We start from the raw sequence: 18358 nt of genomic DNA on the forward strand, positions 1-18358 counted from the left end.
CAGTAGCTCTCTCATTAGCGCAGTAAAGTTCCGTTCTCGTCTTCTCGCTCACCATCTTCGAAGCTGAAGTTGCATACTTCCAATTCTTCATCACCAGCTGTGCAGAGGAGAATGACTGCTTTAGGGGCTTCAGCCAGTGGCAGGCCCAGAGACGTGACTGTCAGCAACGTTCAAGCCTTTCCTTGAAACGCAACCGGTTGCGCCTTACGTAATCCTTGAGATGGAGCGACTCCTGTGGTTTGACGGCATCAATCTCTTGTCACGTGTGTTTGGCTAACAAAATTCTAAAACCTCGTATCATAATGTTAAGGATGGCACTGCGCCTCAAGTCGGTCGGTCGGTCGGTCGGTCGGTCGGTCGGTCGGTCGGTGAACCCCAGGTGCGTTTACGTAAGACGTTCTTATAGGCGCATGAGTGGCAAGGGTAAGAGAAAAGTAGCTAGTCGCTTGCTATCGCCGATTTCTGTGTGATGGCCAGTTATAACACACAGCAGACGAAGGGATCGGGTGGTGACACGCAGCGCTGCATTAAAGATCAATCAAAGGGCCTCGTAATTCGTAGGAGGTCACTCCCGTTGACTTTGAAAGCAGTGCCTAGCCTTTAGGTTCTCTCATCGAATTGGCTGACAGCAGGCAAAAAGGGCACCAAAGTGGCAAGGTCTTCGGTTAGTCCGATGGGTCTTTGAAAGCAGTGCCTAGCCTTCAGGTTTTCTTATTGGATTGGTTGACAGCCGGCAAAGAGTGCACCAAAGTACAAAGGTCTTCGGTGGGTCCCTAGCGCAGGGAAAGTAGATAACTGGATGAGAAGGGTGGCGTCTGCGATTTGTCCACTTCACCTTGCTTGGCTTGCGGTGGCTTGCCGAAATTCACGGGAGTGTGCAACGGTAGGCCATATATAAATCAATCAATAAATCAAGTTTTTTTTTCGCTGCAGACAATACATTGGTACTGCGACAATAGGGGGCCTGAGAAAAAAATTTAAAAAATCTGCGTCTGTGCAGCTTAAGCTCTAGCCACCCGTGCAGCAGCAGTGACACGACGGTTTGTTATATGGATTAAGTTATATAAACATCAGAAAATAAAGAAACGATCAGACACTTCCATCACAAATGGCATTTACAAGAAGAATTACACAGCATACTTAGAAGCAGAAGCAGTTTCAACACAGTCAAACAGACAGGTCAAATAAGGTTTTGTTAGTAAGGGCCAGAACTTCCACATTTTTCCGGTCTAGCTCATATAGTGTGGTTGCCAGTGTGTTGTCAAGCCTTTCTTTCCCATAGTGGCTGCACGAGAAGGGGACGTAGTATGGCGGTTGATATCGAGAAGGGTAGGGAATTGTACTTTTCCTGAGATTTCATAATTCTTGGATTAGTTCCACCCTGCCTAATGTGGCGTTTTTATAGGTAATATTTTGTATTAGTATATATAGACACGTGCACTTATCCTTATCTAGTGACCACGTTTCGCCGCCTAACAAAGGTTATCGCACAGCGCAGGACGCGCTTGCATGTAAAATAAGTTTCTTGAATGTTATCGATGGTTCCGTCCACTGTCTTTCACCGCAACTTGTGTAATCTGATTGCATGTATGCGCGACGCGAATAGTGTAGAACTTTGTGGAATACACGCGGGTCCCAGCGGTTAATCTGGAACATTCGATGACTGATCTATAAAAGCCGACGCGCTTGACCCGCTGATCAGATTTCCGTCGATCGCCGACCGTGTTCGCCGCTATCATTGTGCTATAAGTGCAGCCTGTTTTTGTGGGCACAGGTTCGCCCAATAAAGGTTAGTTCTGTCTTTCACAGTATTGCTACTGTGTTCTTCAACGTCACCACCACGTGACAATATTGTGGATTTGCATAATTTTATGTTTGTGAAAGAGTGGTTCTGTGTGTTGCGATATGCCGATAGGGCTCGAAAACGGTAGAGTGCCATGCAAGAAGAGCTTTTTTATAAGTCGAGGAATCTATTCTGCTCGGCAGCTGCGAGTAGCCAGTTACGTAGCGATCGATGAGCGGGCATTTCTTATTGCTTTCGAAGCGGTGCAGCCTTCGGCTATTCGGAAAACCTTTACTGAGTGTGCGTCACTTTCACGGTATGAGTATTCGCGTTTTTGGGATGTCGCGTTACCAACACGCGATGTGGGCGCAGGCCAAAATAAATTTGCCCAATTGAGGAAGGTTAATCGCGAAAAGGCGTAAGTTTGCTAAGTAGTATATTTTAAGAATAATAATGCAAATTCAGTGTTTGTCAGAAGAGGGGTTATTGCAGTTTTGTGATGCCGCGTTACCGAGAGGCGATGTGGGGTGGCCAGAAAAATTTTTTAGCGATCGTGGATTGTTTCTGGTTGAAATGGAACAGAAACAACATGCAAAAGTTTCAAGTTACAGCACCCCTGAAACTCGAGTTATCATTGCAACGTAGTATGAAGGAACTCGAGTCAATAAATTAGACAAGTATGTAAATATAGATACGCCAGTCTTTAAGCTTTCAGAATAATGTCACACAGTGCCGCAACAAGCTCATTTGCCTGGGTTTCGCAGAAATTGCTGAAGCAGAAGGGTACCGCTCATGTAGACCCGTGAGCAAAAGTACATGGAACAGGGATTGCGCGGTAAGACTAATTTTCTCTTCTGTTTTTGAATTAGACTTCAAGTTATAGAATCACATTTTAATCTAAGCATTATGAATTTTCTATTGCACTCTTCAGTTTCCAGTAATGTGTCCTAATTACGAAGAAACCCTGTTCTTTTTTCGGTGACCCTGTGGTCCGTATACTTTTGTACACGGGTCTACAACCATCTTGTCACATGGAACATACCATTTTTATTGCTTTAATTATTTGGCTGCGTTTTAATGACGTTAATTTCTTAATTTACTATTAAAGCATCCATGGCAACTAATATCCGTAAATTTGGGCTCTCTTTGCGTTTTTTGACAACATGCAAGGTTAGGGACAAAATGACCGGCGCTAAGCAGACGAGGACCAAGTGAGAGACAGACGGTGTATACGGGTGCCAACTACAACTGTTTATTTACCAGAAGTCACGCAGCTTTATACATGAAACCTAAGCACAAAGTATTCACCATAAAGATAGACTAACAATTGTGATAGGAGCTAAAAACAGCTCGATAGCCGTGACTATAAGTGTATAGACCTAACAATATAACTGCAGTGCGTGTCCTGAAGTGAACTATTAACAAGACAGGCACTTGTGAACACGCGTGCATCACAGGCGCAAAGAGAGTAGCCAACCAAATGGGGCACACTTGGTTGCCATTAAAGGCCATCTGTTATAAATGACGTTTCTTTCTCACTTAGTGCTAGTGATAGCGTGCAAAGCCACTTATTGCCTGCTATTTTTATTGAGGAGGCATGGATTATCTCCCTTTCAAGGTGGTTTCTTGTCTTCCTGAGGAAGGTCGCTTTCTCCAGCAGTGGCGCGCAACAGGTCTGCCGGGATGGTCGGCCAAGTGGCCGCCCATGCCGCTGTTGACCGCAGCTCTGTCGCACGATCGTTGAAGCACCGTCCCGTTTGTCCGATATACACCCTGTCGCAGCTTAGGTGAATATTCTATACCACATCGCTAAAATAATCAGTGTAGCGTGTGGCGTGTTTCTTGGAGCATGTAGCTGGTGTGCTGTTATCGCCCGCCTGTGTGCGGCGTGCAACGTCACAACAGATAGCTGGTCGACCACTGTGATTGCCAAGCTACTTGTGACACGTGACGTCCCCAGAATGTATATTATCGGCCAGCACAATGAACGAGGGACTTTTTCCCTTTCGTCACCCGGACCACGGCTCATCGACTGTTCCTTCCGACACGCATACGCGTCACGCTCGTATGCCGTGTCACGACATGGTGTCAGAAGTGGGCGGTGGTCAACTATCTCGCTGAGGCCGTGGACGGCAGCATTTCCAGAAAATGGCGAACAAGCCCGCAACGGTAATCCCCGGGCTCCAACAGCCACCACCGCTGGACTTTGACAAAAAGTCAGAGTGGCCGGCGTGGATCGACCACTTCGATGACTACCGCTTCGCCACAGCTCTCAACGAATGTTCGGGAGAGGCCCAGGTACGCACGTTACTTTACACAATGGGACGCCAAGCCCGCGAAGTCTTTGCTACATTTGAGCTGACCGACGATGAAGCAAAAAGTTATGATGTCGTGAAGCCATTTCGACAGTCATTTCGTCAAAGAGCGGAACATTCTTTATGAAAGTGCCTGCTTTCACAGACGCCAGCAACGGCCAGAAGAGTCGGTGGATCAGTTCGCAACCGCACGAAGAGACTCATCCGGGACAGGTTTGTCGTCGGGCTCCGGGACGTGCAACTATCCGAGGCCTTGCAGATGGATCCGCAGCTGACATTGGCTACGGCGCTAGCCATGGCTCGCCTCAAGGAAACCGTGCGTCAGCAGCAGAGCCTTCGACCGGAGGGTGTCCACATCGGGAGCCCGCCAGAACTTCAGGACCAAGGCGCCATCGTGGACGCCGTAGGCCACCAGAAACGCCCGCAGCACAAAAAGGGACGGTGCCCCTACTGCGTCGGCGACGCGCCCCCGAGGTCGACGTGCCCAGCCAAGGCTTCCAAGTGCCACTACTGTGGTAACAAAGGACATTTTGCGAAAGCCTGCCTTAAGAAAGTTGGGTCAGCGCAAAGAAAGGTACGCGTCTGGGCTGTCGAACATGGTCCTGGGGAAGCTTTCATTGGCGCGATTGACGCGGCCGGGAAAGCGCGATATGTGCAGGTTCTGATAAACTCTGTGCCTATTCTTGCTAATGTTGATTCGGGTGCAGAAGTGTCGGTTCTACCTTCTACATTTCCAGGATTGCCCACCCACCTGGATAACGCACACGAGGTACTACAGGGGGCTGGCGGGAACAAGCTCAATGTTCTAGGCAAATTTGTCGCAGAGATTGCGTGGAAACAGGACTGTCCGACAAACGTGCTATGTCGTTAGCCCTCTTCGCGACGTACTTCTCGGGCTGCCAGCCTTAGAGGCTTTAGGTATCGTTAAATTTGCCGACTCGCTCACTGCAGACAAGCAACGGTGTGAGACACTTTTTCCGCGCATGAGTCGTAGTCTAGGCACTATCCCAGGAGAATACACCATCAGGCTACAACCGGGCGCAATTCCACATGCCATAACCGCTCCGCGGCGAGTGCCGATTCCGCTCATGGAAAGGCTAAAGCACGAAATAGACTCGTGCGCATGGGCATAATTAGAAAGGTAGACGGCCCCACGGATTGGTGCGCAGGAATAATACTGGTAAAGAAACAGTCGGGGGAACTGAGTATGCGTCGACCTCACAAAGTTAAATAAGTGCGTCGTTCGTGAACGCTTCACGCTACCTACGGTCAATCAAGCATTAGGCTCTCTGGCGGGTGCGAAATGGTTTTCGAAGCTTGACGCCTTCTCGGGGTTCCATCAAGTCCGACTAAGTAGGGACTCTGAAGAACTAACTACGTTCTTGACTCCATTCGGGAGGTACTGTTTTACCAGACTACCGTTCGGAATTACGTCCGCTCCGGAGTATTTCCAGAAAAGGATGTCAGAAATTCTATGGGGCCTGCCAGGTGTTGTCAACGTCATGGATGACATTTTAGTGTTTGGTAATACGAAAGCCCAGCATGACGAACGTTTAGCTGATGTTCTGTCACGCCTAGCTAGCGCAAACGTGACTCTGAACAAAGATAAGTGCCTGTTCGGCGTTAATAAACTGAAATTTTTGGGCCATATTCTGAATGAGAACGGAATTGAGCCTGATCCAGCGAAGGTCAGCGCTATTAAGAATCTAAACGCACCGAAAAACGTCGCCGAACTGAGCTTGCTCGGCATGGCCAATCACCTAGGTCGATTTTTGCCTCACCTGGCGCAAACTACCGCTCCGATGCGTGCTCTTTTGCACAAAGACAGCGAATGGGTCTGGGGGTGTGACCAAGCAAAAGCGCTGAACGAGCTAAAAGAGCTCATTTGTTCTGCGCAGTGCATGGCCGTGTACGATGCAACGCTTCCTACCATCCTTTCAGCGGACGCATCCTCTTTCGGACTGGGAGCTGTTCTTTTTCAAACACAGAAAAACGGTCACCGTAGACCAATAGCTTGCGCGTATCGTTCTCTCACGAACACAGAACGGCGATACTTCCAGATAGAAAAAGAAGCGCTAGCGCTGACGTGGGCAGCCGAAAGATTTGAGGAGTACATCCGTGGCCTAAACGTTACCTTTGAAACTGATCACAAGCCTTTAGTGTCTTTACTGGGCCAGATGACCATTGATGATATACCCCCTCGAATTCAACGCTTCCGGCTACGCCTTATGCGATATCTTTTCACGGTCCAGTACGTTCCCGGCAAATCGCTAGTCACAGCCGACACCCTCTCGCGATCGCCTGTAGCAGGCAGCGATTCTGAAAAAGGCTTGAGTGTGTCAGATATCACAGCGTACTCTAAGGCGTGTTTGCTTGGCTTGGAAACGGGGGACAATTTTTTATCCAGAGTGAGAGAATGTCAAATTAATGATCCCGTTTGCAAACACCTGCGCAGACTGCGCAAAACCAATTTGCCAAGGAAACCGAATGTTCCTTCTTTCCTCATGCCTTACTGGCAAGATAGAGCATGCCTTAGCATCATTGATGGTCTCTTGTTGAAAGGAACAAGGCTTGTAATCCCACAGTCTCTAAGAACGGAAGTGCTGTGTAGACTACATGATGGGCACCAGGGTATCGTGCGTTGTCGTAATGTTGCTAATGGTTCTGTCTGGTGGCCAGGATTGAGCACCGATCTGGCACAATTCGTGAATCAGTGCACTATTTGCGCACGACATGCCCAGCAACTAGCCGAGCCCATCATAGCAACCGCAACACCATCGTTTTCTTGGGAGAGAGTGGGAGTAGATCTGTGCGTAATCAACGGCCAGGCATATCTTGTCGCCGTGGATTATCTTTCACGTTACCCTGGGGTAGCCATTCTTCCTTCCACAAAGTCGGGAACGGTCATTGATAGACTGAAAAGTATTTTTTCTAGGCATGGAATCCCTGAGTGCGTGGTGACCGACAACGGTCCTCAGTTCGTGGCAACTGAGTTTGAACAGTTTGCTATGTCCTACGGGTTTCACCATGTCACCGTGAGTCCGAGGCACCCGCAGGGCAACGGGGAAGTAGAGCGAATGGTTCAGACGGTTAAGCACCTCCTTCTAAAGTCTAAAGACCCGTATCTGGCATTGTTGGCTTACAGGGCGACGCCCGGCATTCTTGGGGTCAGTCCTGCGGAAATACTTATGGGTAGGCGACTGAGGACAAGAGTCCCAATGCTACCACGTCATCTAAATCCGGGAAAAAGCAGCCCGGAAGTCGTGGCCAGAGACCAGACGGTGAGACGGCGGCAATGCTGCTACTACAACCGACGCCATCAGGCCAGACGGCTTCCCGAGCTAGAAGCAGGTGACTTGGTCTGGGTGACAGACATGCAATCCAAGGCCACAGTCCTCACACGAGCACCGAAACCGCGGCCATATGTGGTGCGAACAGACGACGGCGTTTGCCTCCGCAGAAACAGGAGAATGCTTAACCGTCTCCCAAAAGAAAAGGCGCACATGAAAACTTACGAATTTCCAGAAACCGCGGAGCAGCCGAGCGCGGCACAATTGGCTCATAGCCCAGATGGCGCTACTGCAACAGATTCAGTGGGGCCTCCAACTCGCGCTGTGGCCAGTGGTGACCCCACTCACACTGTAACACGGTTTGGTAGACTGGTGAAGAAACCCATCCGACTGGGCTTTGATGAGTAGTGCTTTGGTGTTCAGTGTTCAGTGTTTTTCTAGTACAAAATATGTTCTGTCTTGCATTTTCCAATGTTCTTGTGTGGTGAAGAAATCCATACGACTTTGAGTGGTTTGCTGTTTTGTTTTTTTCTGGTATAACATATATTCTCTACCATGTATGTGCGAATTTTCCTGTGCTTGAGAAAGAGGGATGTGCTGTTGTCGCCCGCCTGTGTGCGGCCTGCAACGTCACGACAGATAGCTGGTCGACCACTGCGATTGCCAAGCTACTTGTGACACGTAACGTCCCCAGAATGTATATTATCGGCCAGCACAATAAACGGGGGACTTTTTCCCTTTCGTCACCCGGACCGCGGCTCGTCGACTGTTCCTTCCGACACGCATACGCGTCACGCTCGTATGCCGTGTCGCGACAGCTGGTAGCTAGCTTATGCGCCATCAAAGGGAAAATGTTCGCCAGTTAGTATAGAGCGGGAAAACAGAATGCGCACTATTGTGTACGGCTGCAACCTTCTTCATGTTGTGTGACAGCTGATGTACGTACCGTATCATGTGCGTATTCATTCTGTTTTTTTTTACTCGTGCACTTTTTCCCGTGTTTTGCCTTCTGCAGCACGCTTTCGCACGCACCCCTCATAACAGAGAGAGGGTAGCGACCGTCTTCCATGCGGCCAATCTGATTAGTAAAACATGTAACAAGATTCGGCTCGTATGACTTGTATCTGAGAGAGGTACTGGGCAAGACGAGGTTAGCAGTAATCTGCAATGCATCGTTAGCAAGTTGGTCGTACAAGACCCATTCTTTGTGCGTGGATCGACTCAACTGGTGAAAGATTCAGCAGAAGGCAGTATGGCAATCGCAACACCTCCTTTTTAGATTGACGTGCGAGGTTTATTTCATTGCGTATCCCAACGTGGCTTTTTTGACGAAGTTTGTGAAACTATGGAAGTGTCGGTTGAAGTTGACTTCCCAAACAATGCATTCATGGGTTCTGATCGTTTTTTAGAGATTTTACAATTCAACTTACAGTCCAACATAATGTGTTTTACCGGTTCTTACTTCATTCAATATAGACATCGGCTCTTTTGTAGGTCTGGTTTTGTGCGACATTTATCTTTTGTCTATTGACAAGTGCATCAATGCCAAAATCTGCAACTGTAAAGCTATTAGGATTTATAGATATGGGGATGATTATCTTGTGCTTTTAACTCTGAGCCTAGCCTTGGCGTTGCTGTGGCAGAATTAACACTTCCTTGAGAGAATTTAGCGGGCTACATTTCGAAGGTTTATCGCCCACAGGATAACTCAATTAAATTTCTTGGCCTTAAAGGGACACTAAAGTGAAAATTGATTTCTTCTGCATCAGCAAATTACCGTTCTAGAACACCAAAAACACCACTCTTACAACGATAAGACGTTCGGAAAGCCAGAAAAAGTGCAAGAACGAAATACGGGTGGCGATGCCTACTTAAGTTCCCGGATCTGGGGGCTGTGACGTCTTGGATTTTGATGGCATCTTCTAGGCTCTACTAACTAAGTATGGCGGTACAGATTGACTACATTGTATTCTAAAGGAAACGAGTATTAAACATGGCAAGTTTCGGGAACCTTTATTCAGCCAACGCGGCCGAAATGCTAAAACATACTTTGGAATCCGTGACGTCACGCTGACGTACCGGCGCTGGTGTTTCGGCACGAAATTCAAATACTGATACTTGGACCTTCATTTTCTCATCTAATAATCAAATTATTTTTTTAAATGACTGGGTGAAGGGTTCTCACGCAATGCTTCACTAGTCTAAATTGATTTATTGGTTCGTTTTAGGGTGCCTTTAAGCTTACTTTCACGAAGGCCCACGTGTACTGGATGTATAACCAAAGGACTAAGAAAAGCCTTATGCCATTTGACAACAGACATTCTAAATGATAGAGAGAGGAATTGCTAATACGTGCCTTAAGTCGCATTATTGAACTCGTGCTAGCACAATCTTGTTACACCCGCATGGGCGTCTGCGTCAGCAATCGTTTGGTGTGTTGCGACACCACGTACCTGAGCACACGAGGGTTGGACCCTTTCGTGTCTAACCATGGGCGGCTCAGCCGTATCCGGGGTAAAAGGATCCTGGGGGTTGAGCCAATGCCGAGTGTTTGGAGCCTGACGGCACCTCGGCGGTGGCAACACACCTCTTTGGCCTCGGCTTGACGTAGATGGCACTCCCGGCCTGATCCACAAGGAGGTAATCGGTAGTTGCCTTTTCCTATTCTCCCCTCCAACCTTCGTCTTTCTCTCTAGCCTTTTCATTTTTCCTGTTATCACTGCACTTATTCTCCCTTCAGAGTTTCCCGGCAGCAAAGGTTAACCTTGCGTGGCTAGCCAGTCTTGGTTCTGCTGTATTTGTTTAAAGCAGCGATGGCTGGCATGGGCAGGGCTTCCCTTTCAGGGACTTAATGTGCCACGTCCCCCTGTTGAGCTCCATGGCGGGTGGTTGGCATCGCTGCCGAAAACCCTTTCTACACTTATGGATAATGCGTTTCTTAAACTCCCTGATTGCCCTCATAAACGAGGGCGCACCAAATATGTCTTCCAATTTTTCGGATGCCAAGTCCAGATCTTCCCCCGCTTCCATGTAATTCATTCTGAAAAACCAGACAAACCAGTGCGAACCATTTCACTGTTCCTTGTTGCAGAGGTTTTGACTGAAGATATTGGCCCAGGTCAAAAGGCGTCGAGGATGGCAAGCGGCGATCTCCTCTTGGAGCTCTGTGATCCGAAGCAATATGAGAAACTTCCGAAACTAATTTAATTTGGGGAGACCCAAGTATATGCAACTGATGCAGTTGTAACAAGTAGTAGTAACCCCGCACCGTCATATGAACAAAACCCGCGGTGTTATCTCGGACTTGGTTAAAACACGCTGGCGGGCTAGTTGGTTAGAATCCATGGTAGAGTGTATAAGCGCGACTGGACGAGGACGAAGAAAGAAACAGATACACAGACAGCGCTTCACTTTCAACTATATATTTTATTTTCGCACGCATCGATAAATATATACCGTGCGAGCGGATACAAACGTGGCAGCAAAAAAGAACATTGAGTGGTACATTTCGTTGAACCGGACACGTGTGCAAGGCAAGGGAAAAAAAGAGAAAAAAACATCTACTACAATTGTCACGAAGACAAACCAAGGAATCGTATCTCCTTTTCCGAAAGTGATACCGAAGGCTTGCTTACGCACTTTTGCTGTAATTTTGCTATCTCGTATGCCTCTACAATCTCCCTCGTCATCCTGCTATGAGCCTTATACAGAACGGAAGTGCTTTCAAACATGGGCTTGCAGGAACAATCTCGGCAGTGAATGCCCAAGTGACCCGAGATTACCTTATTGACATTGTATTGATGCTCCCTTAATCTCTCGTTGATGCATCTGCCGGTTTGACCAATATACGTATTTCCGCAGGTTAACACAGAAAATAACAAAAGGCCCTCATGTTCTACCCAACATCGCAAACAATTTGTAACCTGTACTCATAACGTTGTCTATGCCATCCCACTTTCATGCGGAAATACGTATATTGGTCAAACCGGCAGATGCATCAACGAGAGATTAAGGGAGCATCAATACAATGTCAATAAGGTAATCTCGGGTCACTTGGGCATTCACTGCCGAGATTGTTCCTGCAAGCCCATGTTTGAAAGCACTTCCGTTCTGTATAAGGCTCATAGCAGGATGACGAGGGAGATTGTAGAGGCATACGAGATAGCAAAATTGCAGCAAAAGTGCGTAAGCAAGCCTTCGGTATCACTTTCGGAAAAGGAGATACGATTCCTTGGTTTGTCTTCGTGACAATTGTAGTAGATGTTTTTTTCTCTTTTTTTCCCTTGCCTTGCACACGTGTCCGGTTCAACGAAATGTACCACTCAATGTTCTTTTTTGCTGCCACGTTTGTTTCCGCTCGCACGGTATATATTTATCGATGCGTGCGAAAATAAAATATATAGTTGAAAGTGAAGCGCTGTGTCTGTGTAACTGTTTCTTTCTTCGTCCTCGTCCAGTCGCGCTTATACACTCTACCATGGATTATCTCGGACGATGACTTGCTGGAGCTCACTGAGGCTTAACTCTTGAAGGGCTTCAGTGAACAGAATGTTATCAGTGTCAAACAAATTAGGATGAGGTGGGATGGCAAAGAAATCCAAACCAAGCACCTGATAATAACCTTCGCTTCAAGTGTCGTGCCGGACTCAATCGAGGCCGGGTCCATCAAGCTCCGTGTTAGGTCATACGTGCTAAACCCTTTCAGATGTTTGAAATGCCAGCGCTTCGGTCACAGCTCGCAGAGCTGCAGAGGCCGCCAAACTTGTGCAAATTGCAGTGCCCAGGAACACACCTCTGAAGCTTGCGAGCACTCTCTCCAGTATGTAAACTGTGATGGGGAGCAGGCCGCATACTCGCGGTCCTGCCCATCCTGGGGAAAAGAAAAGGAAATTGTAACAGTTAAAGTAAAGGTAAACATATGTTTCAAGGAGGCACGCAGCTGGGCATCCTACCTGCCCAAGAGCACTTTTGCGCATGTGACGCGTCAGGGAGCAGCGAAACAACAGCTTCCGGCGGCTGCCCGGCGCACACGCAGTGAGCTGGCGGTGATGCCATCTGTTCTCCCCTCGCCCCCCTCACCGGCGGTTAGAGCTAGCACTGTTGCACCACCACAGAGGAAGGGACCATTGACCTCCGGGCCGCTGGCCTCAAAGGTCTCGTCCGACTTGTCGAGGCCTTTACGTCAAACGCAGTGCTCCCAAAGGCGATGGACACGAAAACCAGCCAGACGGCACCACGGGCACCTAAGTAGCCGCGAGAATCTCGCGATCACTTCAAAAAAAGACAAAACCAGCCTCACGGCGCCTGGAAAGGGCCCGAGAGCTAATCCTTGTCTCTCAAACACACAGTGCAAAATACATTTATCATAATGAAGACAAATATTACAATGGAATATTACAACCCGCCGTGGTTGCTCAGTGGCTATGGTGTTAGGCTGCTGAGCACGAGGTCGCGGGATCGAATCCCGGCCACGGCGGCCGCATTTCGATGGGGGCGAAATGCGAAAACACCCGTGTACTTAGATTTAGGTGCACGTTAAAGAACCCCAGGTGGTCGAAATTTCCGGAGTCCCCCACTACGGCGTGCCTCATAATCAGAAAGTGGTTTTGGCACGTAAAACCCCATAATTTAATGGAATATTACAGGACTTCTACTTAACCTAGACGACGTTACAGAACTTCTAAAAAAACATAATTCAAATCGATGAGGGTAGTGATATGGGCTTGTTGACATCACAGAAAGGTATCTGTATAGCGCAACAAAACAACAAAACAAGGACACAAGAAGAAACGAAGACGAAGACAAGCGCTATGCAGATACCTTTCTTTCTGTCTTCGTCTTCGCTTCTTCTCGTGTCATAGCTTTGTTGCGCTATACAGATGCCTTTCATAATCCAACGCTGCTGTGTGTTCAAGAGACGCACCTGAAAACCCCCACATGAACTTTCTTGGTCAGTAAACCATGGGCGCTATAACGTAAAGCTTTTCCAAACCTTGCTATTCCAATTCTGCAATCAGCCCTCACGATAGGTCAAGAGTTTTTTGAACTACAACTACTTCGCCTGTCTGTCACGCGACGTAAAAAAACAGCGACAGCTCCTCATCTGATATGATGCGTACACACTGATTATGCTTCATTGGACCTAACAAAAAATAGCTAATTCTGGTTTGACGCCTTTTAGCCATTAGGCTTCGGTTATTGGTCAAAAGATTTCGGGCTGCATCCACTTCACCCGCCTATCACGCGACGTCACAAAACCACGAAAACTCACCGCGTCAAAGTGGCGTGTACGCGTTAAAGATGCATTATTATGCCGAACAACTGAGTTTTTTTCTGAATAGCCGCAGGCTCGCCCATTCCGAAAGGAATAAAAGATGGCTGCCGCCGATCACTCAGGCACAGGCAACCCGCAAGTGTCGGAGAGCATGGGATTATTTCCGTACAGTAAACCTTTTTGTGTAGCCGGGTAACGTTATCAAGCACTTTCCACGCGTTTACGACCTCGCTCTGCCAAGACTTGTTTGTTGAGGAACCGCTTTAGCGGCGTTCTTTACTTTCCGTTGCATGCCGCCGCGATTTTCGACCAGCCACCTTAGCCAAATTAGGGAACGCGGATTAGTCGCAGGCACCAGCCCTAGCCTCTTCATCTGGTTATCGATTTTGAGTGCATTGGCTCGGCCCCATCAAATTGCTCCCCACTTGAGCGTGATACTCGCCTCTAATCGGACAAGTCGCTCTCTGTAGGCAATTTTATTCGTTGGTAAAGCAAAAAAAAGTATCTCCTATAAAGGAGGAGAGCCTTTGATTGGTCTGTTCAGACAACCCTGCGGGTTTCCACCGGATGCTTGCGTCGGCGGTTGCGTAAAATTGACGTCAGGAGAATGGAATAAAAACGTATTCCAACATTTTTACTTTATACGGCCCCATCTATCGTAAAGACCGCAACGATGCGAACGCCCTGTCTGGTGGTGTAGCAATAGTTGTCGACAAGTCTGTAGCTTGTCATCATGCCGCGCTTCAGACGCCCCTTGAGGCAGTGTCAGTTCGGGCAATTGTTTTTAATAAATTGATTACTGCATGTTGCATACACATAATCCCAAAATTATAATCCCGGAAAAAGTGATTTTTATAACCTAAATGACCAGCTTCCGGACCTCTACATACTTTTAGGCGACTTTAATGCCCACAACGCCATGTGGGGAGACTAGCGAGGCGACGGGAGAGGTCATTTTATTGGCAATTTTATTTTGAACTCCTGTGCGTGCCTCTTCAATAAAAAGGAGCCAAATTCTTATAATATATGTCATAATTCATTTTCATCAATAAACCTGTAGATTGGCTCTGCTTATGTGTTCCCTGACTTGCAATGGCATCTAACCAAAAATCCTTATGAAAGTGACCACTTCGATATAGCGTTAAATTTAATACATCAACACGAATGCCCTCCACACGCCCCCCGTTGGAAACTAGCCTCCACCGAATGGAATTATTTTAAGGAATCGACCTACTTATCACCGCATCTTATCATGAATTCTAGCATAGATCAAGCAGTTGCGTATTTTACTTGTTTTATAGTAGAGGCAGCTGCAAAATTCATTCCACAAACAAAAGGTATCTCATGTAAAACACTGGTGGAATGACCAGTGCAGACTGCCACGAAAGAAACAAAACAAAACGTAGGCTTGGCTGTGCCGCTCCTCGACTGCAGAAAATCCCACAGTATTTAAACTGGTAAAATCACAAGGAAAGCGCACGCAGAGACAGGCAAGGAGGGCTAGCTGGGGGAAGTTTCTCTCGGTGATCACATCTTACACTCAAGAGTCTAACGCATGGAATGGCCTAAGAATGCTAAAGGGGCAGAAAATTCACCAATTGCTCTTAGTTGATGACCAAGGGATTACCTTGGAAGATCAGGTCTACGCTCTGGGCGAACACTTCGGTCATGTATCAAGCTCCACACATTACACAAAATGATTCCTTAAATATAACCAAGTAGCTGAACTTAAGTCACTGGATAGTAAATGCCGTCCAAATGAACCATACAACCGCCCTTTTATAATTGCCGAGCTTAAAGCTGCCTTGAGCACATCTAGAAGCTCTGCACAGGGAGCTGATAGAATCATGTATGACATGATCTAAAATCTACGCACCGACACACAGATATCACTTCAGACACTTTTCAACTCTATCTGGTCTGCTGGATACCTCCCATCCTCATAAAAGGAAACCATTGTTGTACCTATCTTGAAGCTGGATAAAGACCCTTATTGGTGGCAAGTTATCATCCGATAGCACTTACGATTTGCCTGTGTAAACTCTTTGAAAAATTGATTAATCGTCGAGTCATACATTTCCTTGAACCGGACAATATGCTTGATCCCTATCAGTGTGGTTTCAGAGGAGGGTGGTCCACAACTGATCATATCTTGTTCTCATTGAAGGATACATTCGTGATGCATTGTACATACGTTTTCTTGTGATGCATTGTACATACTTTTTCTTATCGATATTCCTCGATATGGTGAAGGCGTATGACACAACGTGACATTACGGGATCTTGCGAGGCTTGTCGGGAATGGGCATCCGTGGAAATATGCTAAACATATAGAAACTACCTTTCCATTTGCATCTGCCGCGTAAAAATCGGCAACGTTTTGTCGCGACATGTTATACAAGAAACTGGTGTACTACAGGGAGGCGTGTTTAGCTGCACGCTCTTTATCGTGAAGCCGAACGCGTTTCGTGCTTCATTACCACCTGCCGTTTTTACTTCGTCAATGTGGACGACATTCAAGTAGGCTTCAAATCCTGCAACCTTGTAGTGTGGGAGAGACAGGTACCACAAAGCTTGAACAAAGTATCCAAATGGGCAGAGTAAAACAGATTTAAAGTGAACCCCAACAATAGCTATTGCGTACTTTTCACAAGGACGAAAGGGCTTAGTGCAGATCCCAGTATCGATATTTGTGGGCACCAAATACCTGTAAATAAGGAAGAATAGTTTTTCAGGCATCATACTTGACTATAAACTAACTTTTATTCCACACATAAAATACCTCAGGGTGGAACGGTTTAAAAACAATAAACTTACTGAAATTTTTAACCCACACAACATGCGGACGCGTCAGGAATTATTTAATGAATCTTTGATAGAGCCTCATTCGAACACGATTGGACTATGGTGCCATGATATTTCATTCTGGTGGCCAAAACGCGGTAATGATGCTAGTTCCGGTCCACCGTCTAAGTATCCGGCAGGCTTCTCGCGCTTTCAGAACAAGTCCCATTGAAATTTTATAGGTACAATAATATGAGTGGTCACTTTATCTGCAGAGAACATGCATCAGCCTAACATATTTTCTGAAAGTTCACTCTAATCATCAATATTATTGTGGCAACAGCGTTAACGATATGACACGTGCTACACTTTTCTGTAATCTTCCCGCTGTAAGATATCCTTTTCAATTGCGCGTCAGGGTGCTTAGCGTTGAAATAGATGTTGCACTCCTCAAACATCGCTTAATGCCATCAGCTAAGCTGCTACATGCATGCTCACTGACCTGGAGATGCAATGCAGAAGAGTGGGTCTAAAAATTAATCTGAAGAACACCAAAGTAATGTTTAACAGTCTTGGAACAGAACAACAGTTTACGATAGGTAGCGAGGCACTGAAAATGTTAAGGGAATACATCTACTTAGGACAGGTAGTGACCACGGATACGGATCACGAGACTGAGATAATCAGAAGAATAAGAATGGGCTGAGGGGCGTTTGGCAGGCATTCTCAGATCATGAACAGCAGGTTGCCATTATCCCTCAAGAGAAAAGTGTATAACAGCTGTGTTTTACCAGTACTCACGAACGGGGCACAAACCTGGAGGCTTACGAAAAGGGTTCCACTTAAGTTGAGGACGACGCCACGAGCTATGGGAAGAAGAATGATAGGTGTAACGTTAAGGGATAAGAAAAGAGCAGATTGGGTGAGGGAACAAACTCGAGTTAATGACATCTTAGTTGAGATCAAGAAAAAGAAATGGGCATGAGCAGGACATGTAATGAGGAGGGAAGGTAACCGATGGTCATTAAGGGTTACGGACGGGATTCTAAGGGACGAGAACCGTAGCAGGGGCCGGCAGAAGGTTAGGTGGGTGGATGAGAATAAGTTTGCAGGGACTACATGGCCACAATTAATACATGACCTTAGTAGTTGGAGAAGAAAGGGAGAGGTCTTTGCCCTGCAGTGGGAGTAACCAGGCTGCTGCTGCTGCTGCTGATGATGATGAAGCTGCTACAGCCTTAGGAGTGGCACCTGGTAGAATGTGACATATTTTTCTACAAGTTACAAAGCACGCTCTAGAGATCGAAATACGAATGCATTTCCTAGAACTCCAGTACAAGCACTCCTGCACATAGCTCTCTCTACACAGACGCATTGACGTTACATGCCGGGGTGTCCTATGCAGCCGTCGGTCCATCTTTTTCCGATTCCGAGCCACTACATCTGGAAACGAGTATATTTACGGCTGAGGCCTATGAACAATTGTCGGCTTTGAAGCATATAAGAAAATCAAAACTCCAAAAAGCAGTTATGCATCCAGACATCCTAAGCGTCGTGAAAGCCTTGATGTCACTCTTTAAGCACAAAAATCCAGCACTTATTGAGCTCTATTCCGTCCTGCGTAAAGCTTACATATCTAACCAGCATGTCTGGCCATAGGGGCATCGAGGGTAACGTTCTGGCAGACCAGATGGCCACGTCAATTGCATCGCATGCTGCTAATACCGCCGCTGTCCCTGTCACAGATCTGAAGCCTCTCTTGTGAAGGAAACTGTGAACCGACTGGGAACGCGTGTGGGATGCAGAAACAAATAATAAGCCGCACGTGATAAAGCCACAGTAAGGTTTCTGGCCCTCCGCAACAAAATCACGACGAGCAGATGTCCTATTCTGTCATCTAAGAATAGGAGAC

At 47.0% G+C, this 18358-nt stretch overlaps 2 protein-coding genes across 2 annotated transcripts in view; both read left to right on the plus strand.

Moving 5' to 3' along the window:
- LOC135897944 (cytochrome P450 3A9-like) overlaps positions 1-18358 on the plus strand; it is a 336077-nt gene that overhangs the window by 18875 nt on the left and 298844 nt on the right. The gene's annotated exons all lie outside the window — the stretch shown is intronic.
- Positions 3155-8140, plus strand: LOC135897943 (uncharacterized). The gene is made up of 2 exons (XM_070533512.1): positions 3155-4081; positions 4244-8140. Exons 1-2 carry the CDS (start codon positions 3932-3934, stop codon positions 4967-4969), a joined length of 876 nt encoding a protein of 291 aa, XP_070389613.1. The 5' UTR covers positions 3155-3931; the 3' UTR covers positions 4970-8140.

This window comes from Dermacentor albipictus, chromosome 2 (assembly GCF_038994185.2).
Source record: "Dermacentor albipictus isolate Rhodes 1998 colony chromosome 2, USDA_Dalb.pri_finalv2, whole genome shotgun sequence".
Lineage (NCBI taxonomy): Eukaryota > Metazoa > Arthropoda > Arachnida > Ixodida > Ixodidae > Dermacentor > Dermacentor albipictus.